We start from the raw sequence: 26,967 nt of genomic DNA on the forward strand, positions 1-26,967 counted from the left end.
GGGGGAGTAACGTGGCATGGTATATGCTTTGATAAAAATTCTCTACACAGCAGGTAACACAACATAGGCAAGATTGCAGGGGACATTAATTCTCAGCACATAATTTTACAGAAACTCTTTCTTGCTGCTTTTCTTTGCAAACTTTGTGGTTATAAAGAGCTGTGAAGACAGAGCGAAGAAAAGTCAGTCATTAAACCCTAATTCACAAATTAATTAAACCTCCTGCTAACTACAGCAGTTGTCACAGTCCCAAAGGGGGTTTCCCCCAAAGCCTTACTTGCACATGCAAAGATTTCAGGAAGGAAAAAGACACGGGTTTGAAGTGTTGCTTCAGAACATCCTGTGACTACACCCCACGTCACTTCAGCCTTGTCAAGTGGAGAGATTCTGCAAAGAACAGTAACCCCCACCCCATCTCTCAGCCCACAGACGATCCACTGACAGCTACCGCTGCCTGGGGGGATCTCTGCGCCCCGATGCTGTCCAGGCGGGGCCAGATTCCTTCAGAGGCACCGGGAGGGGGATGGGACTCCGGGGGAGCGCGCTTGGCTGCAACAGCTGCTAAACCCGAGCGGGAGGGAGCCAGCGATGTACACGTGTGTGTGTGTGTGTGTGTGTGTGTGTGTACCCCGCAATCTCCCCTGAGACCCCCGCCTGTTGCTAAAGCTTCCCAAAGAGGAGATAGCAAAGAGGGGGGAGCCAGCGGACGGATTAAAGGGGAAAGAAGCAGGATTGGGAATTGGACTTTTCGGACGGGAGAGGAGGAGCGGGAGCTTCGGGAAGGCTGTTTGGGGATGACCTGGGGAAGTGTGGCATGCCGGGGGGTGCCGGGCCTTACCTCGCTGGACAAAATGCTGCCATTGGAGATGATGTCGGGCTGCTGGTCGGCGTAGCCGGTGACGATGGCCCCGCAGGGGTTGTGCTCGGCGTCGGTGCTGCGAGAGGGGCTGCAGGGCTTGAGGAACATCAGGTCGGTCTTGGCGGACTCGGGGGTGAGGCAGACTTGGTAGCAGTAGTTCTGGTTGTGGTGGTGGGAGCCGAAGCTGCCGGACTCCTCCACCGGCACCTGCGCCGGGTTGCTCGGCACGTTGGAGCTCTGCACCAGCATGATGTCCGACTTGCTGAGCTTCTTCTTGCGGGCCCGCGCCTGCCGGCTGCAGCAGGGGCAGCAGCAGCAGCAGCCCAGGCAGCAGTCGCTGGCCAGGCAGGTGTAGATATTGAGCTTCTTCTCCTTCTGGCAGCGCACCGCCAGGACGATCATGGCCAGCAGAAAGATGAAGGAGACGGAGCCCAGGGCGATGATGAGGATGAGGGTGAGGTCAAGCGAGTTATCCCCGCCGGAGCGGCTGGGGCGATGCTCGCCGGAGCCGCCGCCGCCGCCCCCCGCGGCCGTGCCCGCGGCCGGGCCGGCTCCGCCGCCGGAGCGCTCTCCCGCGCCGTCCACCAGCACCACCTGGACGGCGGCGGTGGAGGAGAGCGGCGGCTGCCCGTGGTCGCGCACCTCGATGACCAGCTCGTAGGGGCGCTGCGGGTCGCGCTTGGCCGGCACTCTGCGGGCCGTCCGCAGCTCCCCGGAGCGCCAGTCCATGCGGAACAGCCCGGCCTCGTTGCCCCGCGCGATGCTGTAGGTGAGGCGGGCGTTCTCCCCGTCGTCGGCGTCCACCGCCGCCACCCGGCTCACCAGGTAGCCCGGCTCGGCGCCGCGGGGCAGCGCCTCCCGCGCCGGGGTGCCGTTGCGGCCGGGCAGGGGGCTGACGATGGCGGGGGCGTTGTCGTTCTGGTCCACCACGATGATGTGGACGGTGGCGTTGCCGGCCAGCGGCTGCGGCTCCTCGCCCGCGTCGCGGGCCTCTACCTGGAAGCTGAACTCTTTGAGCTGCTCGTAGTCGAAGGAGCGGAGGGCGTAGAGAAACCCGTTCTCGGAGTTGATGGAGACGTAGGTGAAGACGGACATGCCCTGGATCTGGCTCTCCAGGATGGAGTAGGCGAGGCGGGCGTTGGCGCCCTGGTCGCGGTCGGTGGCGCTGACGGCGTAGATGTAGGCGCCGGGCACGTTGTTCTCGCTCACGTACACCTGGTACACGGGCTGGCTGAAGCGCGGCGCGTTGTCGTTCACGTCGCTCACCCGCACCTGGATGGACTTGCTGGTGCTGAGAGGCGGCTCGCCGTGGTCCCGGGCCACCACGGTGAGAGTGTAGGCGTCGCCGCCCGGCTGCTCGCGGTCCAGCGGCCCCTCGGTGACGATGGTGTAGTAGTTCTTGAAGGAGCTCTTGAGGCGGAAGGGCGCGTCGCCCTGCAGCAGCTCGCACTGCACCTGCCCGTTCTCCTCCGAGTCGCGGTCCGAGACGCTGAAAAGGGCCACCACGGTGCCCGGCGCCGCCGCCTCGCTCACCGCCTCCTTGACGGTGGAGAAGCTGATCTCGGGCGCGTTGTCGTTGGCGTCCAGCACCCGCACCAGCACTTTGCAGTGGGCGGGCACGGCGTTGGGCCCCAGGTCCTTGGCTTGCACGTACACCTGGTACACGCTGCTCTCCTCGTAGTCCAGCTCCCCGCTCACCTCCAGGCGCCCGGTGCGCGGCGCGATGCCGAAGAGCTCCCGGGCGCGGGCCGAGATGTGGCTGCTGAAGGAGTAGATGATCTCGCCGTTCTGCCCCTCGTCGGGGTCCGTGGCGTTGAGCTGCAGCACCAGGGTGCCCGGCGGCGAGTTCTCCGGCAGCGACACGGTGTAGACGGGCTGCTCGAAGGCGGGGACGTTGTCGTTGGAGTCCAGCACCCTGACGGTGAGCAGGGCGGTGCCGGTGCGCTGCTGGGGCTGCCCGCCGTCCACCGCCGTCAGCACGTAGCGGTGCACCGCCTGCTGCTCCCGGTCCAGCGGCTGGTCCAGCACCAGCTCGGCGAAGCGGTTCCCGTCCCCCTGCGTCTGCACGTCGAGGGAGAAGTAGCTGTTGGGGGTGATCTCGTAGGTGCGCAGGGAGTTGGTGCCCACGTCGGGGTCGAAGGCGCTCTCCAGCGGGAAGCGGGTGCCCGGCGTGGCGCTCTCCGAGATCTCCACGGTGAGGTCGGGCTCCGGGAAGGAGGGCGGGTTGTCGTTGATGTCCAGCACCTCGATCTCCACCCGGAACAGCTCGAGGGGGTTCTCCAGGAAGACCTCCAGGTGCAGCAGGCAGGAGGGGCTCTGCTTACAGATCTGCTCCCGGTCGATCTTCTCGTTCACGTAGAGTACCCCGGTTTCCAGGTTAAGCTCCAGGTAAGGGCTGCGGGAGTTGGGCGCCGTCTGGAAGCGCCGAGCCGAAAGTTTTGTAATGTCCAAGCCCAGGTCCTCGGCGATATTCCCCACGAAGGTTCCATGCTCCTGCTCTTCCTGCACCGTGTAATGGAGCTGGCAAAAAGCCCCCTCCACCATCCAGAGCAAGGCAAAGAGGAATAGCACAACCATCTCCAGACGGGGAAAGAGATTCCCCCCTCCCCGGCACCACCGCTACCTCCTCTTCCAAAAGCCACCGCCACCTCCTCCTCCTCCTCCTCCGAAAATACACACTACAGCGTGTGTGTGTGTGTGTGTGTGTGTCTGTGTGCGCGCGTCTGTGTGCGCGCCTGCAAGCGTGTGGAGAGAGAGAGGGATCGGGGGAGGAGGGGGGGGAGAGGCTGGTTTGGGGCGCTGGGGGGCTGCTAGATACTATTTCTTCTGATTCATGTTAGGGTTTTTTTTCTCCCCCATCTCCCTCCTTTTTGCTACGGGTATTATTGTTTCACACGCTGACCAAATGAAGAAGACAGGCGTCCCCACTTCATCTGTGATCTTCGAAATATACGGCCAACTAAAATAGCTATTAGCCGGCTGTAGCTAGAGACACACAGTAGCCCTCTTTTATTTATTCCGAGAGTCTTGGCACTGCACCGCGGCAGCAGCAGTGGCGGCGGAGACAGCAGCAGCAGCAAATCCCAAGGAGGAAATTTTTGTATTTCAAGATTGTCCTCGGTTTGTCTTCCTGGTGGGAGTTGGAGGGTTGATGCTGCTGGAACAGCCGGTGGACATGCCCTCTTTGGATGCAAGGAAAAGGCAGAAAACCGCGAAATTAAAAAAAAAATAAAAAAATTAAAAAAAAAATTACCCGCAAAAAGATTTCATATATATAAGGAAAAAAAAAAAAAAAGGCAGAGAGCAGCTTAGCTACCCAAAACTTTCATTCCCTGATGTCCCTGGGATTTCCTTTTTTTTTTTTTTTTTTTTTCTTTTTTAAATTAAGGATTTCAGATTTTTCTCTCTTCTGTTAAAGGTCTTTCATTTTCTTCTCTTATTGCTACGAGTATGCTCATCATCATCATCATCACTCTGCTTTTACGGCGGTGCCGATCGAGGTGGGGATATTTTTCCTCTCTTGCTGCTTTCGCGTCTAGCCCCTGTGTCTGTGTGTGCTGCCGCCGCCGCTGCTGCTGCCGGGCTCCCGTCCCGGCTCCGCTCCCGGCCCGGCTCCTCTGATCTCTGCCAGCAGTTTCTGAGCGGGCAGCGCTCGGCTGCGCTGTTTTTGCGCAGCGCCCGGCTCCTGCCAACCAATCGGCGCCCAGCACCGCCCCCGGGGGCGGCGTCCCATTGGCCGCGTCGCGCGTCGAGTGCGCTGCGTCACAGCCGAGCCCAGCCGAGCCGCGCGCGGGCTGCGCGGGCAGAGCGCGCGCCGGCCGCCTCAGCGCTCTGTTCCCGCCGAGCGCCCGGGGATCCCTGCCTCGTTCCCTGCCTCGTTCCCTGCCTCGTTCCCTGCCTCGTCCCCTCAGTCCCTGCCTTGGTCCTCTCTCTCGCGGGGCGATGGTTCGCCCGCCGAGACCGCGGGATCGGGAGATCGCCGCTCGTTTCCCTGCGCACACGCGCAGCCGGGTAAACGTCAACAAGCCCCGCTCCTTGGAGAGGGAGTTTCCACCCAGCCGCCGCCAACTTTCCTTTCCAGTAAAGCTTTTAGAAACAAGCGTAAACAAAGGGAAACTTGGGATTATTATTGTTATTCCTTTTCCCTTCCCCGCCCCTTGGTGTGTTCCACGGCGGAGAGAGTGCAACTTTCCATCAATCGTCCGTGCAGGGTTTGCAGCTCCGGCCGATCGGGAGTGTCACGAGCCTGCGCCGGTATTTTCCTATTCCCATTCTGGAATTTCCACTGGTGTAATTTCCACAGGAGACCGTCAGGCACGGTGGAAGGGGGAAAAGGAGGAACAGTGTCTGTCCCTGGGTACTCGGGGCGGTGGGGCGGAAACCCCTGGAGTGGGGGGAGTCTGTCACGGGGAGCCGGAGGAACAGGAGGGGAGCGCTCCGGTACCGGCTGGCGGTGCTGGCTGGGAGATCCACATCCGTAAGGCTACCAAATGAATAAAGTAAGAGTAAAAGAATAAAATATTTATAATTCTTGTGGGGGGTTTCCCTCCCGAAATGTTACTGTTTTGGGAGAGCAGCACCAAGCAGGGACGTGCAGCTCCTGCTCTAAGCCCATCTCTGATCCATCCACACATCTCGGTGAACTACAGGTGCCTTTTTGCTGCGGAAACGCAGGAACCCACATTGGGATGTCGAGGCCCTGGCACAGGTTTCCCAGAGAAACTGTGGATGCCCCGTCCCTTGGAAGCGTTCAAGGCCAGGCTGGACGGGGCTTGCAGCAACGCGGTCTAGTGGAAGATGTTCCTGCCCATGGCTGGAGGGGCTGGAACCAGACTGCCTTCAAGGTCCCTTGCAATCCCAGCCACTGCGCGGTGCCCAAAGCCGGGCCCCCGCGGTGGGCTCCAGCGCCCGGAGCCGCGGGCGCGCCCCCGCCCCGCCCCTCCCCCGGCGCGGCCGCTGTGGCGGGCGGCGGGCGCCCCCCAGCGCCGCCAGCGCCGCACTGCGCCCGCCAGTGCCGCCGCCTCCGCCCCGCGCCCGCCCCGCGCCGGGACCCGCGCCCGCGCCCGCGCCCGGCCCCGCGCCGCCCGCCCCGCCCAGCCCTGCGCTCCCCTGGCCGGCGGTGCGGCTGCGGCGGCCGGCGCTGCCTCGCCGCGGGAGGGGGGCGCGGGGAAGCGGCAGCCGGCGCAGCGGGCGGGGAGATGCCCCCTCTCCCCCGAACTGCATCCTGTTCTCCCCTTCAGGGTGGATCCCTAGCCCACCCCCGGGCTGCGTGGGGCGATTCCGGTGGGTGTTTTCCAGAAAAATTGAAAAATTTCGTCAGAATCCCCCGGCTGCTCCCGCTGCCCGCTGGATGCGGACGGGGACCTCGCGGCTTCTCTTTCCATGCAGAAGCGCCGCCGCTCACCTGCCCGTCCGCTGCTGCCGGCTGCAGGCGCGGACAGCGGAGATCGTGCCTCTCCTACCTCAGGGACCGGTGGATGCCCATAGGGAAGCGGCGGCTTCCCGGCACTGAGCACAACCCGGGGCAGCCCGGCTCTAGCCCTTCTCTCCCCGCCGCCGGAGCGGCCGCCTTTCCTGCCTTCGAGGAAGGCGGGCGGCCCGGGGCGAGAGAGAGAAACCCGGGAGACCGAGCCCGGCCGTGTCCGTGTCCGTGCCCGGCTGTGCGGGCCGGAGGTAGTGGGGACACACACACACACCCCCGGGCTCGGGGCGCTCCCCAGGCTCGCTGGAGGCGCGACACCCACTCGAGGCTTCCGCAGAGACGGCGTGATCCGGGGGGCAGCAGCCAGGCGGGAACATACACATATTTATATCCATACACGTGTATAGGCGCGGGGGGAGCCGCCTCCCGCCCTCCTCGCTGCCACGGGGGCCGGCAGCCCGGGGATCCGGTCTGCCCCCGCGATTCCAGCCGGGAATCCATTTTGGGTCTCTGAGCAGTGCCTGGGAAGCGGCAGGGATCCGCGGCCACCCTCCCGCTAATGCCGAGTGACAAATCGCACTTAGGCGGTACATGAACGAGAAAATGATTTATGGATTTTCACGACGGTCTGAGCCGATGAAGGCGACATGAATTATCCATCCTAATGTGCCATATATCATTTTCTAATAACACTGGGTTGGCCCTAACGCTGTGCGCTGCTCCCTTCGATAGCAGGTATCGATTCGGCACAGTCCGAGCCGCTGGCTTTGCACCGGACACGTACCTCCTGCAGCACCAGCTGAGATCTGTGTATTTACCTCTTCCTAAAGCCCAGGGCTATGGACAGACCCCTGACACCGTGGCCTTTAGTTTTTCCATCTGTCATCATTTAATTTGGCAATTGCTTTGCCGAATGAAGACTAACCTTTCGTATCACTGCGTTTTGCTCTGTGCTGTGATTTGGAGATGGAAAGGGAGGATGCCAGATTTGTAAATCCACAGTGCTGACAGGGATGGCACCTGGGTGAGTCAAACCTTTCCCCCCTGCCAAAATCCTCCTGGCACCCCAAGCACGACAGGGCACTTTCTAACAAGGAGAACAGATGCTAAATCATACTTCTGCTCACACAGAGCTTCCCTGGCACGTCCATTTACCAACTCTCAAGGATTATTTTAAAGACAAAATTTTTGAATTTAACTCATACACGGTAGGGGAGTGAATCATCAACACACAAAACTGAATGCTTGTGGATAAGAAGGGGAAGAGCAGCCAGATCTGGAAGGTGTTCAGCCCCAGGTCCAGCCTGTGCTAGTGCCCCAAGGCCAGGGCATCCCCTCTGCCCCAGCCAAGTTATTTTGCCCTTCATCACAGAGTTGCAGTGAAGTCATAGTGACATAAGCTATGAACAATCCCAATTATTTATCTAAATGGTTCCAAGGCTAAAATTTCACATTAAGAAGGACAAGCAAGTCCTGGCTTTCCATGAGACAATATAAAACAGAGATGCAGAAGATGGAGGTAAAGGATTACTGCATTTATTTGGGATCAGGGGTTAGATAAGTGATTACTGAGGAAGAGGTGAGGAAATGCTTCATTTCTCATTAGCCAAGTATAGTTTTTCCATTGTTCAGACACAAAAGGAGTCACATTAGTAAGGAAACATGCAAATGCTGTTTTCTGGAATAAACAATCACTACCCTAACCCGCACAATCATATTTTAGATTGCAAAAAGCTAATTTCCCGAGTTCAGTTAAGTCACAGAAATGATCTTCGATTCAGTCTTAGTTTCAGGCTGGGGAACATTGTGGCTTCTTTACTGTCTGGATGCTAAAAACACATTGAGAATTGGCTTTCCCTGTCCCTCAAAGGTCCTAGACTGTTATTCTTTGTTTTAATATTAATTATCTTGGTAAAAAGAAAACAAACCAAAACCCACCCAGGTTCTCCCTCAAGAAAATTATAGCTCATGGTGCAGGAAGGATTACTGAAATCAATGACAGGATTAGGATTGTAAATAAGAAACAAAAGATATTATGGTTGGAAAAAGCCTGCTTCCGAAAAGGGAGATGTGTATGTGTTACTGATGGGGCCATAGGATGAAATCCTGCTTCAAAGCAAAGTCGATGCAGAACAATTTCACAAATTAACTAAGAAGCCCGATTAAGGTTATTTGTATCAGAGGGGAAGGTTCACTGCCACCACTCCCTCAATGGATTTCTCTCTTAATTGCCATCAAGGAGACAAAACAGGAAGGCTAGACAATTTGGCCAATCAATAAAAAAAGCCTGTCTTCATGTTTGCCTGAGGAGCATTCCGTATGTCAGATCGATGTAGAAGCCACCAAAGTTCTTGCAGAGGTCACCAGTGATTAAGACATTTTCTGATGGCTTTTAAACAGCCCCAGAGACAAGCATCTGCCACAAGCTTGAAGATGAAAGCAGAACTAGAGATACAATGTTAATCATCACCTTCACACTTAAGGGAGTGCTCCTGGTGATGAAAACAGGGAGTTGAATTTATGACCTTAGACAGCTGTTTTAATAAGCAACGATCAAGTATGACTTCATTATATGCTCTGTACTCCACCAGTGATCAGATATGATGGAGCCTCTCCAGAAGGTGCCGGGAGTCTAGAACAGAATTACAGTGGATGCATCCTACAGGAGTTTCTTAAAGCCAACTTCTGCCTCCTTTTCTTTGCCTGCCCCCAGACATTCAATACACATTTCAAGGAGACTACTCAAGCAGCAAGAAGCTGTTCAGTGTGAAACAGTAGATTGGTACAGTCTACTGCTATTATCCTGCCTTCTCCAGCTTTCAGAGTCTATCATAATGTTTATCACAAAAAGAAAAGAGAAATCCCAGCCTGTTTCAATGATTTGTGATTTTAGCTGATTCAAGTCTGCATTGAAATAAATAGAAGAAAACTATTTTTTCCACAGTTAAGCTCTGAACATTTTCTATCAGTCAGGCCTTTTACAGTGTCCCGATCAGAGCAGCCAAGGTCCCGGTCACTTCAAAACAATCAATTCTGTATGGATGGCTTCACAGTAATGTTTGGTCTGATTCCTATGAGCTTGTCTCATGGCCCATTACTATTAATGCAATGTAATGTAATTTTTTTACTACACTTTACCTTTTTTATTACATTTTACTAATGTAATAATTACTCACAAATCTAGCAATTTTTAACTCCACTTTTATTGCCGTGCTGCAGATACATTATAAACAAATGAAAATGACTTTATACAGGGTGATCAGTCAAAAATACTGATTTTATCTGTTTATTTGCAGAAAGAGGTGACATATGTATCTAACATCACAGAAGATATTTCTTAACAAAGGACTCTTTGATAAGGCAAATTGCTTATCATCTAGGCTAGAATATTCAGAAAAATAGTTTACTCCATAGATAGAAACCTGGTACTGAATCAGTTGAGAGGCAAAATATGAACCCATTGATCAGGAGAGGCACCATATTTATTTTCTCTATCTTTTTTTTTTTTTTTTTAATGATATTGCTTAATCAGCTGCACCCATTTCCTTGAACTTCATCAAAATACGGTTGACCTGTATCTGAATTCAACCAATGTTGCTAAGCTTGAATGATTACTGGAGCAAATGAGGACAAAACTACAGCGGAAAACTCCAGTTATTTTAGACTCTGTTAACCTTCTTATAATACACTCGAAGCCATAGGTAGATGTAGTTGCTCATGATAAAGAAAATTGCACTGTTGATTTTCTTTTCAACAGCAAGTTCAAACCTTGAACTAAAGCACAATTTGTTTTGAGGTTCAGCCTGAAAGCAGTAGTTCAAATACGAAACTTCTATTCTTAGACATAACACTCTAGTGCTTGACAGAATAAATACAGAAAAGCCCTAAACTCTAGATTGTTTACCCAGAAGAATTTTCATTTTTGGGCCTGTGTTCCATATATATTCCATATATATTCCAAATATTTTCCAGCATAATTCTATCATCTGAATCATCATGCCAACTATGCAACAGATAACAATAACATCAACTAGGAAGGAAAAGGAAAAAGATGGTAAAAGAGATGTTACAATTATGTAGTCACTTAGAAAGAGTGCACACATCTGTATTTTTGTACCTGTTCTAGGTGGAGGTACTTGCACTACCAATATTCAAGAATATATTTTTTGAGTCATCCCTTGGTAAGATCAAAAAGTTGCTTTTTTTTTCTCCTAAAATTGCATCTGTCTAGGCAAAATTTTACCATAGTCTTGCCTACATCAAGTTTAGTGTTGAAGAAGTTCCAGCCAGAAAGCAGTTTGGTCACTTATGAGGCAATGATCAATTTTATTTTTTTTTTCTTTTTTGTCTATGCTAAAAAAATTGCAATATTCAATTCAAAATCTTACCACCTCCACATTTTGGAACAGTGACTTTAGCAGATGAAGGTCTCAGGAGTACTTGTTGCCATTCTCAGGAAGATACACCAAAGGGATAAGTCCTCAAAACTTCTTCCACAGAAGCTGTTCCTTGAAACACTTCCACACTCTCAGAAATTTTTAAGTTGGTCTTTGAAAAATTCGTGCTAGACACCTCCTCTCACAACTGCTTAGTGGCTGGACTGCGTGACAGAAACTGTGCAAGTTCATATGTTCCGCACAATTGCTGTGGAGGATGAATACAGTTTTTCTCAGAATAATTATTTCCAGGGTTCTGCAGAGCTGAATGTAGATCTGAAGCACGTGCACACTTATCCATAGACTTGCTACTCTCAATGGTTGTAAGGAAACAGGAGAAAGTGCAAAAGGAAAAACATCTCTATAGAACAACACAGAATAGCAGAAAAAGGTGATCTCTATTACTAAAGGATAGGGAAATGGCTATAAAAGTATAACTGCAGCAAAACAAATGGTAAAGGAGAAAAATTAAAAAAGTAAAAAAACCCCAACATTTAGACTTAAAACTAATCAGGTTATAGCCACAAGCTAAATACCCTAAAAGACTTTTCAGCAGCTTCCTAAGTTCCTGCAGCCTAACAACAACAAAAGTTAGTTTCCTTTTTCATTAGCAAGCTTTACATATGCATATGGAAAAGCTCCTGTTACTTAATTAGGTGAAGTAGGAGTAGTCTGTGCTGTAGATTTCAGTGGTCCACACTCTATTCATAATGCAAGTTGGGGCCTCGTGTTGCTACAATTACAGTTTTTCAATTAAAAACCAAACCAGAAGATTGTCTCCCTCACCAGAAGTCGGTGCAGGAGTGGGATCTCCAGAGGCTGAGCCAGCCTGGCTGCTGCCGCCTCACGGAGCTGCAAGGTTGCTCTGATCAGCAGGATCTCACAGCTACAGGGCACAGGGACAATACACCTCACTCAGCAAAACTTTGGAAACATGATTAGCAAAGTATGCAAGTTGCATAAGCAGACTTAGGAAATGTTGGATCTCAAAGTTCCTGATGTTGTTTCTTCTAGTGAGCCTGTAAATCACAGTGATCTGTTACTAGAAGATCCCTCACTGCTGCCTGTGAGTCCTGCATTGGAATGAGGCACCCAAAAGGTACCCAGTTTTTATTCTGGAACAAGATCTTTCCCCATAAATCTTTCCTTGATTGATCAGTGCACACCATGAGCAGTGGTGCTGATGCTGAATCAGAGCTGGCTCACACCTGCAGCACTTTGGCTTCTGTTACAGTATCCAGAGCAGAAGGAAGAGTGGGAAAGATCCTGCGTCTAAGGAAAATGAATACCCTGTTCTACTGTGTGTTAACACGTGTAACATATGCTCCGGGTCCGTGGTTTTAACAAAAGCTATAACAGTGTTGCCAAACATATTTTTGTCGTGAATGGATGAACGCTTGGGAAGCACTTGGGTATGGTGAGAAGAGCTCCGGAGGTGATTATGATTTTAGAGGAAGTGGAGGGTTGGCACAATATGCTCTGAAGAAGTCTGCAGCCACATGTGACTGTCTCCTCATATGCCCACAACAAGCTGCTGAATCACACCTGCTTCCTTTAATACTGGTGTTTTCTCATTTTGAAGCCTTTACTATGCAAATCTTTTTGAAGTAACACAAGCATATACAATCATATGCATATGCTTAAATGTAATTACACGAACCTTGATGTTGAGCTTGGAGTTCTGCAAGATGTGCAAGTGTGGGGAGAGTGGAATATAGCTGGAACCGAGTTCAGCGGGAGCAATGGCCAGCACAAACCCGACCCTCCCTCTAGCGAGAGTCTTTTAATTCAGTGCCCTTCTAAGCTCTCGGGAGAGGCTGATGAAGTCAGCCACTCGAGGTAGCAAGATGATGCCCCCACGCCTGCCAGTGTCACCGTGCTCAGCACAGAGCTGGATCGTGGCTGCTCCTCCCGGCTGCCAAGGGCCGCTGCGGGGCTCGGCTGCCGCGGGGAGGCCGAGCATCCTTTTCCCAATAGCAGCCTTTCGAGCTCCCGGAAAGCTGCGAGCTGCAGCAGCTGCTGCTTGAGAAGGAATGGTCCGGCAAATCCTGCAGCTGTGGGAGGCAGCAGCTGGATTGCAAACAAGCCGTGTAATGTCCGCGCAGAAAGAGGAGCTGTGCTTATTACAAATGAAAGCGGCGGTGCAGCGTGCTGTCCTGCAGGAATCTGCGCTGCCGGGAGGGGAGGGTCTGCCTCCAGAAGGCAAAGAGCTGATTTAAAGAAGTGATCACTTGGGGAAAATATCACACGGGCGCTGTGAAAACTCTATGTGAGCTAAGCACGAAAGTAGAGAGATTTGCAGGAAAGGGAGGGAAAAGGAAGTGAAGACAGGAAGGACTCAAGTTGTGGGAAGTGTTAAATAGAAGAATGAGCCATGTAAATGTGATTTAGGGTAGAGTGGGAAGATGTCAGAAATGTTGTAGGAAGGCTTGGATTTTCTTAGCTCTGAAAAGCATTTGAGAGTTTGCTGGCTTTCAGTGCTTCTCATAGATTTCCCTGTAATTGGGGGAAACTTGGTGAAAGAGGATCATTGCTTCCTGTGAAAAGCAGTGTCAAGAGCAGAGTATGAATATTTTGGAAGAACTTACTGCTTTTACTCGTTGTGCTCTACTGCTGGCTTTAATTGGGAAAGCTTCTCCTGGAAGGATGTAGTAGGAGGTTGTCTGCAGCTCTACCTTGCTGCTGTAATGCTCAGCAGTAAGGATCTGGGGAGCACTTGTGTCCCCCAGTTTCCACCACTGTGTAGTTTCCAAGAATCTGGAGCTGACCAGGAAATGAGGTTATAACATTCAATTTGCTGGAAAGAAAGGATAAAGACATTTGACCCTTTGCTGTATTTTGCTCTGCGCAGAAAGGAATAAAAGCACAATTAGGAAGGAAGAAATAGACTTTATGGCATGACCAAGGTGCTGATAAATAGTTTCAGAAATGCAGCTCTTATTGCAAGCCAAGCAAGATAGAAAAATCCAAATAATAATTGTATACATTGATTTAACAATGTAGCTATATGGGCTTACAGAATAGTATTGAAGAATTAAATGAAAATCCTTGACCAGCATTCAGAAAATTATAGTATCATCAGAAGTCCTTTGTCTACAGAACTGTAATATATAAAATTGTACATTTTGATGCCCCTTTTTAGAATTTTCAGCAGGTAATAAATAACCACTTTTTGTTGTGGTCTCAGCAGGAAGAAGGAGCATAATACTTGATTGGCACTCTAATCTGAGAAATCACAAAAAATGGGGCTAGGGAAAAAAATGTCTATAACTGTATTTTTTTTTTTTCCTGCCAAAATGAGCTTTCTGGGTAATAAAGCGATACTGTGAATTTCTAGAGGTGATTGCTGTAATAAAATGGTTTCCAGAACTTCTGTGCTTTTAGGGAATGGCAGAAATTGGTGTTTGATGTGGCACCAATGTTAGAAGACAGCATTGTGCTCTTGCTTTGCTAGTGGTGTTCTTGGAAGAACTGCCTCAGTCATTATATGTGTAGAACGGGCATAATATTTCTCCCCTATGAAAAAAGTGAATCAGGAACATGAGAAAAAAGATACTATACCAGAAGTGGACTTCATTATTGCACATTAGCCTACTCTGAGAAGGTTTTTCTTTAAGCCTCCCTACTGAAATGAGATAGAAGCAGAAATGTGTGCTTTGGGCATCCTAACAGCAGAAGTTTGGGAGATTTTTGTAGTAACTTGGTGTGGTTTGGCAGTGTGAAAAATGCAGTGTTAGAGCTTCCAGTGCTGCATCAAAAATGCAATGGTCATGCCAAAATACAGCCTGGTATAAACACATTTGGCTTCTTCAAATGTCTTCAGAATATAGAGAGAAGTTAATTTTGTAGTGGCAGTTGCACTGCTTGTCCCCTGTATGCTGGATCATAGCTGCCATCTGTCTTGAGGTGGTAGAAGTAAGTAGATGTTGTCTTGACTAATCTGCTAGGACTGGGACTGTCTGATAATTTGGAACCTGATGCAGCTTGTCCAGTTTGTTATTGCTGGGTGATGAGATAGCATGTCTATGATCTATCTATCCACGTATAGAAGATGCTAATCATATCTTAGCAATCTAAAAAGCCTAGCATAAATTTATTGAAATACTCGTAAAACTAGAATAGAGGTCCCCTTTGTACCATTTAATTGCCAAGTGTGGCATTAGGCAATAACAGCTTTCACTCTGTGAGAGTGGTAAAAAAAAAAATTACGAGGTGGCTTAAACTTTTTGGTTATAAAAGCGTTGTGACTTTGGTATCTGTTCTAGTGCCACTTAAATCACTGGAGTTTTTGACACAGTTTTTTGGTTTTTTTTCATTTTTTTGGGGAGTATGATGAGCTGCTGTTTGTAGCCATGGGTTCATTTGTCCTACAAATCTGTGTGTGTTTGTCAGCCAGCTGACAACTGTTCTTTGATCATTTTTGGGTTTTGTTTTTCACTTTTCTCATACAGGGACAAAAAAAAAATATATTTTCTCTGTCACCCACGGCAAAACAATAGAAGCCTTGCCTGAAATTAGGAATGGTCAGTATCCAGTCAGCATACATTTTAGTTAAAATGTTCTGGAATAATGCTTTTTGTCTTTAATGTTTGATGCTAGATTCATTTTTTTGGCCGTGGTCTACTGTATAGGTACATGAACACACGCACATGTGTACAAGTGGGAGTAAAACTCTCAGTTAAAGAAGTCTGATCTTGCATTTTGTGAACATGTGAAATGATGATGAAAAGCCCATAGCTAACTGGGACATGGACAAAATGCAGAACTGGGATTCTGGAACTGGCAATACAGAGAGCATTTTCTGGAAAGAAAAAGTATGTCCCATTCTCACCCCAATTTGTGGCAAATAACTTTTGTTTCAGCGTGAAACTGAAGGATAAAAGAGTAGCTATTTTCACTGTGAATAATGATAAATCTCAGAATTGGAAACAACTTCTATGCCTTGTTTTATCTTCATTTCCTCAAAGCAAATTAATTTGATTACATTGTGGAGCAAAATGCTGGAAATGCCCTTTTTTAAAATATATGGAAAGTAAAGTAAATAGAAAGCAAGCATGTGTTCCTTTTTATTGTATTTTTATGGAGGTTATAACCAGAGTTATTTTCCTCCAGATTTAATCTGAGTTCTTCTAAGCAGTTACTCTTATGGAGTTAGTATGGACCAGATCCAAAGTTGTTCAAGTAAAATAGCAAGATTTCCAGTGATTTTAGTGTTCTTTTGATCAGGCCCTTAATCTTTTAGAAAATGTTAAGCTTAATGGGACTATTGTGCTGATGGAATTCTCTTTTGTGCCTAAAGGAGGAGAAGGTGGAGATTTACTAAGTGTCCCTAAGTATTGTTTTACTTCATTGTCATTCTGTTCCCTTTCCAGCTGTTTTTGTATATAAAAAGTTAAAGTAAATCCCTTTCTAAAGGTTTGCTATTGTGTTAAGGTACTTAAAGTTTAATGACTTTGAGTCAAAGAGCTTTTATGAAAGAAGATTTGTCCAGGCATATCCTGTAATAAACATCTGGAAACTGCAGGGGTTGGCCTATGGTGGCTATAGAGCAAGAATACAGTTTAACTAGCTGGCTTTATATCAGGATTAATTTTCCCCTTGTTTTCTTTGTTTTTTGTGGGATTTTTTTTGTGTGTTTATTTTTATTTTTTTTTTTTTTGTGGTTGGGTAGTAGGTTGGTTGGGGTTTTTTCTGTTTCCTTTTTTTGCTTTTTTGGGGTTTTTTTTTGTGGTTTTTTTTTTTTTTTTTGTTGGTTGGTTGGTTGGGATTGAGTTTTTTTGTTTGGTTGGATTTTTTTCAATTTTGTCTATTCACTTATATATTTTTTAATCTGAATATATATATGTCCTATCTTGGTCAAATGGTCTTAAATAGTCTTGTAATTGGTAGCCAGCAGAAAACTCCTCAGCTGGGATTGATGCTGGGAGGGCTGTATGAAAGCAGATTACATCTCTGCATGGTATTCACTGATTAAGTGTTTGAAGAGCAAAGTTTCTCATCTCTGAAGACAATTTCCTTTAGTACAAAATATACAGGAAAATGGGTATTTCTAGATTAGTCAAAAGAAAAAGCTGCCACAGAGGTAATAGGCATCATTTGTATGTGGGCCAGAAGTTTAATTAGGATTTAGCAAAACAGAAAACTTATCCCATCTGATACAAACCAGAAGTGAAAGCCCTTAAACACTTTGTTGTGGGGAGGGAATTTAAGGGTTTTTACAAAATGGAAAGACAATGAATAGTTTCAGTAGTAATAATGAGGATGAGAAAAAATTGCAGAAAATATCATAAAAAAATAAAGAAATAGAAGTTTGCAAAAGTCTCAGAGGGAAAATTAGGTAAGGAAAGTTCTAGCAAATAAGAAGTAGAAAATGAAGTAGTAATTCCTTTGCTACATTTATAGTCCTGTGAATGAACAAGCAAAACCAAAATCCATATTTTAGATTTGATGATGCTGAACGGTAATGATCTGTAATGGCAGGAGTCAACATCAGAGTTCTCAGATGACAATAGGAGGCTTTAGAAAATAATTTTAAGTGTATGACTTAATCAGTAATTCTTAGAGAATTATTATCACTGACAGTCCAGGAACAGATTAATTGAGTGGATGTGCAGAAATAAAGTTATCGTCTGCCCAATTTAGCTGCACTTACCTAAAGTGTAGCTTGACTCTTGCAGACGAAATGGGGCTAGGTCAGTCAGGGTGGAAGTGAGTGGAGTGAGTCAGCCCTTTGACAGAGGCACAAACCTGGATTCAGTCTTTTGACAATGGAAACAGCATTTCCTTGTGCCAGCTGTGCTTTCTGAAACCAAGAAAGGTTTACTAGAAGCACAGCACCACCAGGAGTACCATGGAGAAGATGCTGACCAAGGACACTGGTTCACCTCAGGACCTCATCCTCTCTCACAACTCCCCTGTGACTATTCGCCACAGGCCTTCCAGCAAAAGGAAGATTTTAATTGCTTTGAGGGGGAAGGAGAAAAATAAAGATGGAAATGAGAAGTGCAAGGGCTTACAGATACTTGCAGGTATTCACAGTAAGTGCCTTTGTTCAAAAAGTCCCCAGTCCTGTTTGAGTATGAAGGAGGAAAAAATTTGCTTCTGAGGCATTTAAAACTAATTTTGTTCTCATGTGTGAGAAGATAATCTGTGATGCTTATTGAACTATTTCATTTTAATTGTGTATGTTAAAATATGTTTAGCATACAGGACGGTCTAGATTTAGCCCTTGGAAATTTTATTTTATTGCTCTGTGTATTTCACCTGTACTTCCAATCTGTAAAACATGTAGATTATGAGCTGCAAGCAAAGTTTCATTGTATTCCTCGCTGTGTTTACCTCTGTTTTTTTCTGAAGAGGCCTGCCTTAAGAGGCCACACTTTCTAAATCCATAGACTTATTAGCCCAAACTGCTAATAAATGCCAACTAATATTAATTACGGTGTTGGCGTGTGGTTCACATTAGGCACAGCAGGATTACTTTTAGAACCAGAGTGGATGCAGTGTGTTACAGCAGTATGAGAAGGTAGTGGGTCTTCTCAAGTAAGGGTCATCTATAAATAAAATTTCTCAGAACTAGAACCATTGTGCATTTTGAAGTTAATCAGTGCTCATATGGAGTATCTCCTCCCATCATCAATCTTTTAACAGAAAAGAGTGCAGGGAAAACCCATGCACAGGCATCATCTAAGTTTGGGTTGTGTTTACCATGTGCAACCCATGAATGCATGCTTTTATTTATATCCAGATTCTATAGTGGGAGAAAACTGCAAAAGTCATTAACAATGCCCTCTTTCCTTTCTCCCAGCATAATTCAGATGGGATTATGGGAGTGCTCAGGTGAGTTCACTGCTCTGAGCATGTGGGGATCTGCAATTCCCTTGTTGTTTCTACTTTCCCCTTCTGTTTTACTGGTGTCCTTCTAAGGCATTTTCTTTTTCCTTCCAACTTTCCAAATGTGATTCTGCTATCATTTTAGTATGTTCAGAGGTGACTTCAGACTTATGTGGTTTGTGTTCTCCTCTCTTTGATGGCTTGACAGGTTATATGGAACCTACTTGTAAACACAAGCGCTTAAATCAAGTGCCCTAGGTTAGCCAGGGGAGAATGGGCCTTGAGTCCTCTACCACAGGCTCCCAGGTGCTAGACCAGACTTAATACAAGCCTCAGATTTGATGACTCTAAGTATTCTAATTACATGGATATATGCTGTAGCATCAAATTCTTCAGAAAATTTAATATTTAATATCAATTGATTCAGACAATTATTTTCATTAATGAAAAAAAAATTCCAAAATACCTGTTTGAAACTGACTGGAATGAAGTTTAGTTCTGGTTTTCATAGTTCCTGCAGTAATGTGAAATAGTGGAGTTCAGTTTAATTGACCATGCACAATGTATTTGCACGTCGCTAATTTCAAAATCCAAGGCTTAATGTTAAAGTTAGAATTTGAATGACATAAATAGACAAATACCAATTTTTTATATACACCAAACTTTTCACTTGCTATGATGCTAATGCTTAGATACCTTATTTAATGATAGTTAATACAGTGATACTGATTTTGTTCCTGCTGTGTTCATTATTAACCCCAGAAGGCAATGGAAATTTTATTAGACTCAGTACGGGATATTAATACTGTGCCTGACTACGTTGTGAAAAAAAATGAAGAAGGAGCCTGAAAATATTTGTAAGTTAATTGCCTGACTTGGAAACCACTAATGTACATGAATAACGTTTACTCACAGAGATTGTCTCGGTAAATTCCAAATCTGTCCAATGAATAGTTGTCAAATAAGGCCATAAATCACACCTTTATGAAAAGTTTAAGAAATCTTAATGAAAAGGCACCCTCAAGGTATTATGGAAACTTGAGAAGTTTTCATGAACAATATTTTAAGGTCATATATAATTAAATAAAGGAACCAATCAAAGTTTAAAAATAAAGAACCAGAAGTTGAGCTTAGTTTGCCTGTATTAAAAAAAATAAACCTGGAGCAGCCATCAACTCATGGTAGCTATTTATATAGTACCTGATAACAACAGCCACCATGTCCATGTTCCTTCAAACCTGGTACACCATACTCAGTGGCTGAGTTACACATGCCTGCACATGGGTTTTCATTTATTTTTGTGTCTGGCCAGTGTTGCAGCGGAATCGGTGGGTGGGCAATCACCCATGCCATGAAGGAGTCTGGCACTCAACTTTCACATGGGAAGCAATGTGGGGACAAATGTGGGTGGGGCCTGACTTATGGCTAAGTGAAAATGGTCCACCAGGGTTTCAGCTGTGCATTGTTTAGCTGAACATTGAGTTGGGATAATGTCACTAGAGTAGGAGAAAAATCACAATTTGATGGCCAAACAAAATTCTTGTCTCAGAGAAGGTGATTTCCTATATCACCAGCATGTCCTATATCATCAGTCCCTGTCTGGGATGATTAATTGGGGTGCATATAGCCAGGTGCAAAGAATCTGCAAATTTAGTGGGAAGCCTGGGAAGTCAATAGTCATGGCCAAGGGAGTCTTCCAGGAGGGTGACTATGCATTGGAGGATGCAGCTGCAAAGCATACAGTATCTTTGCAGCAGCCTGTGTGCAGCTGCAGTTCTTTGTGGATCCTAGTGTAGTGAGAGAGCTGCATCCCAGTGGCCCTAGGGAATAGAAGGGGATAAATGTTGTCTTTGAGCACGGATAGTTTTTCTTGTGACCTGAGGTGGACCTCTCCAGCCCTATTCTGAGTGCTCAAAACTTTTCAGCACTAATGCACATTGCATCCCAGATTCCAGGAGTTTCTGTGTGGCCAGGGAGGATGAGTTGACCACCAGTACAACAGCTTGGGGTCCCCACTGGGGCTGCCCTGCTAATGCTGAAGCCAAATGTGGGTGAGGCTGTGTGTTGGCCAGTTCCATGCAGGCCTGTGTCCCATGATGTCACAGCAGGACACCCACAGCGACAGCTCCTGCTCCAGTGTCCCTGCACCTGTCTCTGGAGGGGCCTGGGTGACCCTGGTACTGCTGTCACCAGCACTCTGTGTGCAGAAGCTGTCCTGCTGCCAGGAAGTGAAAGGAGGCTGTGGCAGGGCATTGGAGATACCGCTTGAGAAGTGTTAAGGGGGAGGAGAGGAGCAGAGGCTATTTGTAGCAGGAGAAGTACCTCTTCCCCAGCTGTTGCAGTGCAACGGGGCAAAGATGCAGAAGTACCTGCTCTATAACTCTGTGGAGCCAGAGGAGCTCCCAACCCTCAGGGAGCTCAGCACTGTGGGTAAGGCCCTAGGGGTCCCTTGCAGGAGCACTGTCAGTGCCAGGATTACATGGAGACAAGCTGTGGAAAGCCCGAGGCGGGGGTCAAAGGTGGGACTCTTCTGGAGGGTACAGACTGCTGCAAGGGGGGCCTGCTTTGTTGTGCCTTGGAGCTCGAAGGTGCCTTTGGTAGCTGTGATGTCCCACCCTTAAGAAGGGAGCACTCAAGATTCATAGATTCTTGTGGTAGAAGTGATGTCTAAAGATCACTTGCTTTTTATGTATTTTTCATATATTCATAGATCTATAGATTACTATTACATATTTATATAGCTATATATATTATATAGCTATATAGTATTTGTCCTACCCTCTCTTTTAGATTTTAGAGTAATAAACTGACCATATAAAAGACTCCTGAAATACTGCTTAGTCTTATTTTTCAAAAAGAAAACCTGGAAGTACATTTTGTTTTCCAATCAGAATCTGAGAAGACACAACAAGAAGTGGAGAAAAGAAGCCCTGGGCCAACTCCAGTGGGGCAGTATCTGAGGAAAAATTACCTAACCAACTGCTCTTCTAATTGGACAAAGTTTGTTGGATATTATCATTTATTAAACTTACAAAATTATAGAAATCTGATGCCAGGTGTGTCCATGACTAGCGAGACACCTGGAAGCTTCCAAATAAAGGCCTGCTTTTTACTGTACTAGTTTATCAGTGTTGCAAGGGTTTTTCTCTTATGATATCAGGCAACAGCAGGGAACCACAAAAATCAGAGGGTCCACAAAACCTCACCAAATTTTAGTGAAAAAATTACACAGTTGGCATGGAAATGTCTATGTTAGTCCCTGACTTACTGCTATATAAGTACATGGATCCAAGTCCAGGGTCCTGGGGGCTCTGACCAGGCTTGGTAGGGGTACCTTTTTATAGACAGGTTTCTTGCTTTCTGCATGTATTAGTTATCATGTGCAGTCTGTTTTTTCACGCCATTTGGGAAATTGGGCTTTGGGGGTCTTTGGTGGTCTTGATCCCCCTCTACAGTCTATATCCATTTCTTGGCCTTGCACTGTACTGTGTTGTGCTTATCTCCAGGATTTAGAACAAGGATATTTGTCCCAGAGAAGTGCTGCTCTGATTCCACATGGCCCTCTTCTTCAGCTCCCTTTTGTCCTTTCCCACAGAGTGTTAATACCAACAATCCTTGGTTATTACCCACAGTCACTGTCTGTTGTTACCAATAGCCCTCGATTAGCTCCGCAGCCATCCAGCTGTGGGTGTTTTAGACATACACATTAGACCCATCTGGGAATCCACTGCAGCCCAGGCCTCCAGGCACTAAGCAGTGTCTAGAAGTGGAAATCACCTTTTCAAAACTACAGCCTGGCCTTCCTCTCCTGGCCTGTCTTGGACATAGGGCAGGCTTTGAGCCTGGGGGCAGTCAAGAACGCAGCTGGGCAGCCCCAGTCAGTGAGAGTGCTTATTCATGGCAAGGGGGAGCTTGAGAGCACTCCACTGTCACCTGCATGGGTAGGGGCATGGAGCATGCTGACCTGTGCTAACATCAGAACATGGTATGGCTTTCATTTGCTTTCCAGAAATCTGCAAAATCTGGTCTGGAATATCTCGGCAGATCTACAGAAAGCTCTTGCAGAAGAAGGTGAGTCCTGCCTTCTGCATGTGCCTCATCCTGCCCGTCTGGGGCTCCGGAGCAGGGCCCAAAGTGCCATTCCCAGGGCCATGCAAGTCATCTGGAAGCCTCCTTACCTTTGGGCAGCCCTGCCAACACTTCCTTTTGTTTGTGTTTTCAGGCAGTGGAGATTGGAGTTGGGAGTTTTGCAGTTGTCCCAGTGCATGCCAATGTGGCAGAGGGCAAAGTTTTGCCTGTTGAGAGACCTATGTTCATTCTGAGCAAGTCTCTGAAGCTGTTTTACAACCTTGAAAGTGATGAGACCAAAATTCCTGGTAAGAAGATGGGATCCTTTCCTTGCACAGGCCTTGGATTTTGGCTTAGTGTCAACACCACTAATATAGCAAAGACTCTTCCAACCTGCAAAGTGCTGAGTGTGGGCACAGATGTGGTAGCCTAGAACCCTGCTCCTCCCTGAGGAGACAGCCTCATCTGCTCAGCTCCCCTATGCTCCAGCTGGTTGCTTACAGCAGGAGACAAAGCTTTGCTAGGCCTTTCCTGTCCACTGTGTCCATTCTGGAGATATGGATGAAGCTGAAAGGGGTGCACTGTCTGGCAGTGTTGTCTGAGAGCTGGGCACTGATGACCTCTAGTTTCTGAGTCGGCTGAACTGAGGTGAGAGAGAAAATTTGTGCTTGTTTCCTAGATGAGACACCTGTTGTTCATCTAGACTTGGAAGAGATTGCTGCAAACATCCACTTTCGCCATGAAATTGTGGAGCAGTGTGTACAGGAGACCCTCCTTTGCTTTGCTGGGGCCCTCCGAGACAACAAAGAGGTGGAATTCTCATTCAGGAGCATTGGTATCCTTGCTGTGCGAGCAAAAGTGGTCAGCATGGCCTTCTTTGATAGCTGCCTGCTGGAGCTGGATACAACAGGAAACATGCTGAAAGCCCTGCTTGAGGTGATCTTGTCATTTCTGTGGCATTCCTCCTCTTGGATTTGTGGCAATGTGCTGCCAAAACTTTATAGCTGCCTTGTCTGGGCGGCTGTCACCTGCCTCATCACCCAGCCTAGGCACACTCCCAATAAGTTAGTTCAGGTTTCAGGAGTGCCTCAGCCCCTCTGAGGGAGGGGCTAATGGCATCAAGGGAGTAGGTGTGTGAGGCTTTCTGAGAAGCAGCATGAAGGTGATTTGCCACCTTTCTGAGCAACCAGCACATGTTCTGGATTTCTGCTGACGTACTGCTGTTCCCTTCCAGGACCCCAACATGATGAGCATTGTTGCCTTTCCGGGCCAAAACGATTTTACTCGGGTTAGTCAAGATGAGGTTCTCTTACTGCCAAGGTGAGCAGGATGGCTTCTACAGCCCTCAGCTCGTCAAGCATCTGCTCAGCCATTGTTTTGGGGGTACCCTCCTGCTGAGGCTCCTTTCCAGCCAAACTTGGGCAAGAGCAGCTACTTCATTGAAGAGCTTCCCTCTCTGCTGCTCACTCCTGCCTGGTTTTGGAGATTGCAGATGAAGTGGCCATTCTTCTTTCAATGTGCCCTGAAAGAGGCAAGAGGGCCTGCACAGGCAGCAAGTACAGCCATGTGCATTCTGTCCTCCAAGGACTAGGCAGTGGCCTCCAAAGATATGTGCCAGAAGCTTACAATTGTCAGCCTCCAAGAGAGCCTGTTGCCTCAGCTTTACCCAGCTGGTACCTTCTTGTTTCCAGTCTTGTAGCTGAGATCCCACACCAGCCATTTGCCCCGCTGATTTCCCTGAAGCCCAGAAGACCGTCGGCGCCTTGGGGTGGGGGTTGCCGCCGAGGTATGTCCCAGCTGAGTGCTGGCAGGGACTGTGTGTGCTCTTGCCCTCCTGAGGGCAAGAGGTCTGAGGTCACTGTGGGGGAACCTATTCTGGAAGAGGCTTGGAGTTGTGGGGAGCCTCTACAACCCAATCTCCCCAGCAGGCCCCTGGGATTTCTCAGCATCTCCCAGTTCTTCCCACTGGTGGGTCCCTTCTGCTGGCAAGGTATAAGAGGGAGATGAGAAAAACCATGCCCTAGGGCGGTGGGTGGCTTGGTGGGAATTCAGCTCTGGAGCGGATCCAGTGTGGACAAAAGAAAGGGACCTGCCCAGAACTGTGACTCCTAGGAGTGGCAAGGATTGTTAGTGAGCCCTGTGTAGCATGACTGCGCAGCTCTACCACCCATGCTGTCCCACATGATCTCAAAGACCGTGTGGTCTTCTTCTCTTGCCTCTTGCTTGCAGTAAGTATACTGGATCCAGTGTTCCTGGCTCGGCGGAGGGTTTCTCAGGCCAGTCATCAGTCGATGGAAACCGATCAGGCTAGAGACAAGGAAGCTGGCCGTGGCAGGTGAGCCTTGTCGAGGAGTGTGGCTGAGGCCGTGCCCTCAGTATCGCCCTCATTATCACTTGTGATAATGGGTGATGCCTCCCTTGTCTGGGGTGCATGTGCTGATGCCAAACAGCCCTGGAGACACTGTCCTGCTGGAGACACTGTCCTGCTGGACACGAGGACCTCCTACTGAGCCGCTGGGTGCTGCCAGAGAACAGACTGCGATCCCACCGATACAAGCTGACACTTGGCTCCCACAAGCTCAGACTGCTGGCTGTCCTTTTTAGGCACCTGTCTATAATCTGGGAGAAGACCCATATGCTACTGAAGCACCCCATATCTCCAGTTCCAGAAGGGTTGAGGGTCTCTGCAACTACTCCCGAACCCTCAGAAGTGGTAGGTACATCCTAGGGTTTTGCCAGTCCTGTGTCATGGCCTCTGGGCCAGGGCAGAAGAGGCAGCGCATGGTCCCAGCCCTGCTGCCCTGCCCAAGCTCAAGGTGGCTAACGCTGCATGTGTGGTCTGTGCATGGCCTTCAGAAAACACACCCCCTCTACACTGAGAAGGAGGAAAAAGAACTCCAGCTGCTGCTGGCATCCAAGCGCCATGAAGTGGAAGCAGAAGTGTGGCGCAAATACTTTGGCAACCGAGCGATCACTGAGCGAGGACAGGTATGGCATGCACTGCACAGCCCCCAGAGAAAGGACGCTTTGCCTTCCCTCTCAGTGTCAGAGGAGCAGGGAAGGTGTTCAAGCACAGCAATAGTGCCATGGCTGGGGGCAGACTGGGGTCTTTTGCCTGCCCACTGCCCTGCCAGAGGAGCTGTCCCTGAGGCCCCAGGCTGGAGCGTGGAGCTGGCCGTGGCAGAGGCTGTTTGTGCCCTCTCTGCGAGGGAGCAGCACCACTGCCTCCTGAGCACTGGGCCAGGCCTGCGCAAGGCACACGCTTTGGCTGAAGCTTGGGGAGAACCCTCAGCTATTGGCAGCAGTGCTTTAGGAGAGCCTCCTCTGCCTTTGCAGACCTCCTGCCCCTACGTGTTTGAGGATCCCTATCGCCCTCCCCACGTCTTGAGAAAGGCCTATGCTGAGAAGCTGAAGGAGATGGAGCAAAGCACGGCAGGGCAGAGCGCCTCAGAGCCACAGGCAGAGTGTCAGCTCTTGAGGAAAATACTGGAAGAGTAAGTGGGGAGGAACGAGGCCCTCTAGAGCAGCGGGATGGCCTCGGCAGTGCTGCTCAGTACCAGCCTGAGTCAGGCTTAGGGGCATTGGGAGCCCTTCTGCCCGGCCATAGAACTGAGGCCCTTTCTTCTGTTCCCTTTAGCAAGGGTGTGCAGACAGGTCTGTTGGAACACTGAGGACAAGGCCCAGCAGCTGCTAGCCCTGCCAAGAAGCTGCAAGCAGCCCTTCAGAGGTGGTTGTCACAGCATTTGTCCTTTCCAACAGGAGAGCTGCCAGGAATGGGTGGCAGGGACAAGGACTGCCTTAGCAAGGGAGAATGTGCCAAATAAAGGTTGTTGGTACCTGAGCTCTACTGGAGTGACCATGCTGATGCATTCATTGCCTTTCTTTGCAGCCGAGGGGCTGGGAGAGACCCTTGCAGACCCATGGCCAAAGAGCAAATGGGCTGCAGGTACCTGGCCCTGCCAAGTAGTCATGACAGACCATGGGACTGAAAAAGTGGTGTGCTTCCCATGGTAAAGGGCTTGGGGTAAGGGGATGCTTTGTTGCATCCAAACACCACTCTGTAGGGCTAACCAGAGGGCTGTGGCTGGTCATGGGACTGTCAGGGCAGATTCAATCTGGCAAAAGCAAACAGTGGGTTTGATGCCACTTGAAGAGCTGCACTTTCATGGAGAAATATGCTTCATTGAAGACACTCCTTAGTTTAGTCTGTGGCTGACCCTCAGGAACCATTCAATGGCCTTCTTGGGAGAAAGCTTATTCATTTCAGGAAGATAGAAACTTTTGAAAGTGTGAAATTCCTTTTTTTGGCAAGGTAAACTACAGCATGAAGAAGAAAGCCATGACCTGGA

The 26,967-nt window shown here is 48.5% G+C and overlaps 2 protein-coding genes and 2 long non-coding RNA genes across 13 annotated transcripts in view; 2 read left to right on the forward strand and 2 right to left on the reverse strand.

Moving 5' to 3' along the window:
• The window catches only part of PCDH10 (protocadherin 10), a 37,807-nt gene extending 33,314 nt beyond the window's left edge, over positions 1-4,493 (reverse strand). For all 6 annotated transcript variants that reach the window (XM_086890417.1, XM_086890413.1, XM_086890416.1 and 3 more), the window contains exon 1: positions 839-4,493. In XM_086890417.1, coding sequence (XP_086746543.1) covers positions 839-3,436 — 2,598 coding nt within the window. In that variant the 5' untranslated portion in view covers positions 3,437-4,493. The remainder of the gene's footprint in view (positions 1-838) is intronic.
• Positions 4,494-10,605: 6,112 nt separating this feature from the next.
• LOC147653264 (uncharacterized) lies at positions 10,606-19,837 on the reverse strand. 4 transcript variants are annotated; one of them, XR_015287251.1, is made up of 6 exons: positions 19,751-19,812; positions 19,464-19,530; positions 19,017-19,064; positions 17,370-17,679; positions 13,306-13,514; positions 10,606-11,078 (listed from the first exon to the last, which is right to left on the reverse strand). It is a non-coding gene; the product is annotated as an uncharacterized LOC147653264 (long non-coding RNA). The 4 variants fall into 4 exon arrangements; XR_015287252.1 differs by lacking the exon at positions 19,464-19,530 and having other exon boundaries at positions 10,606-10,925; positions 19,751-19,837; XR_015287250.1 differs by lacking the exon at positions 19,464-19,530 and having other exon boundaries at positions 19,751-19,837.
• Positions 19,838-20,594: 757 nt separating this feature from the next.
• Positions 20,595-26,459, forward strand: LOC111929076 (uncharacterized). 2 transcript variants are annotated; one of them, XM_023926587.2, is made up of 11 exons: positions 20,595-20,980; positions 22,560-22,621; positions 22,773-22,926; positions 23,298-23,554; positions 23,853-23,938; positions 24,310-24,404; positions 24,848-24,953; positions 25,223-25,331; positions 25,475-25,606; positions 25,955-26,112; positions 26,256-26,459. In XM_023926587.2, exons 1-11 carry the CDS (start codon positions 20,908-20,910, stop codon positions 26,287-26,289), a joined length of 1,266 nt encoding a protein of 421 aa, XP_023782355.2. In that variant the 5' UTR covers positions 20,595-20,907; the 3' UTR covers positions 26,290-26,459. The 2 variants fall into 2 exon arrangements, with proteins under 2 accessions (XP_023782355.2, XP_086746546.1); XM_086890420.1 differs by lacking the exon at positions 20,595-20,980 and adding an exon at positions 22,288-22,427.
• LOC111929077 (uncharacterized) lies at positions 20,988-21,667 on the forward strand. The gene is made up of 2 exons (XR_002864507.1): positions 20,988-21,069; positions 21,442-21,667. It is a non-coding gene; the product is annotated as an uncharacterized LOC111929077 (long non-coding RNA).
• Positions 26,460-26,967: the final 508 nt, after the last annotated feature.

Source organism: Cyanistes caeruleus, chromosome 5, assembly GCF_971803275.1.
Source record: "Cyanistes caeruleus chromosome 5, bCyaCae1.hap1.1, whole genome shotgun sequence".
NCBI classification, from domain to species: Eukaryota; Metazoa; Chordata; class Aves; order Passeriformes; family Paridae; genus Cyanistes; species Cyanistes caeruleus.

What these genes read in the sequence shown, in the direction of transcription:
- LOC111929076 (XM_023926587.2), top strand. Translation starts at nt 20,908, where the DNA reads ATGCAGAAGTACCTGCTCTATAACTCTGTGGAGCCAGAGGAGCTCCCA. An exon ending in CGATCACTGAGCGAGGACAG is followed by an intron (nt 25,607 to 25,954) that starts GTATGGCATGCA and finishes CTGCCTTTGCAG; the next exon opens with ACCTCCTGCCCCTACGTGTT. An exon ending in TTGAGGAAAATACTGGAAGA is followed by an intron (nt 26,113 to 26,255) that starts GTAAGTGGGGAG and finishes TGTTCCCTTTAG; the next exon opens with CAAGGGTGTGCAGACAGGTC.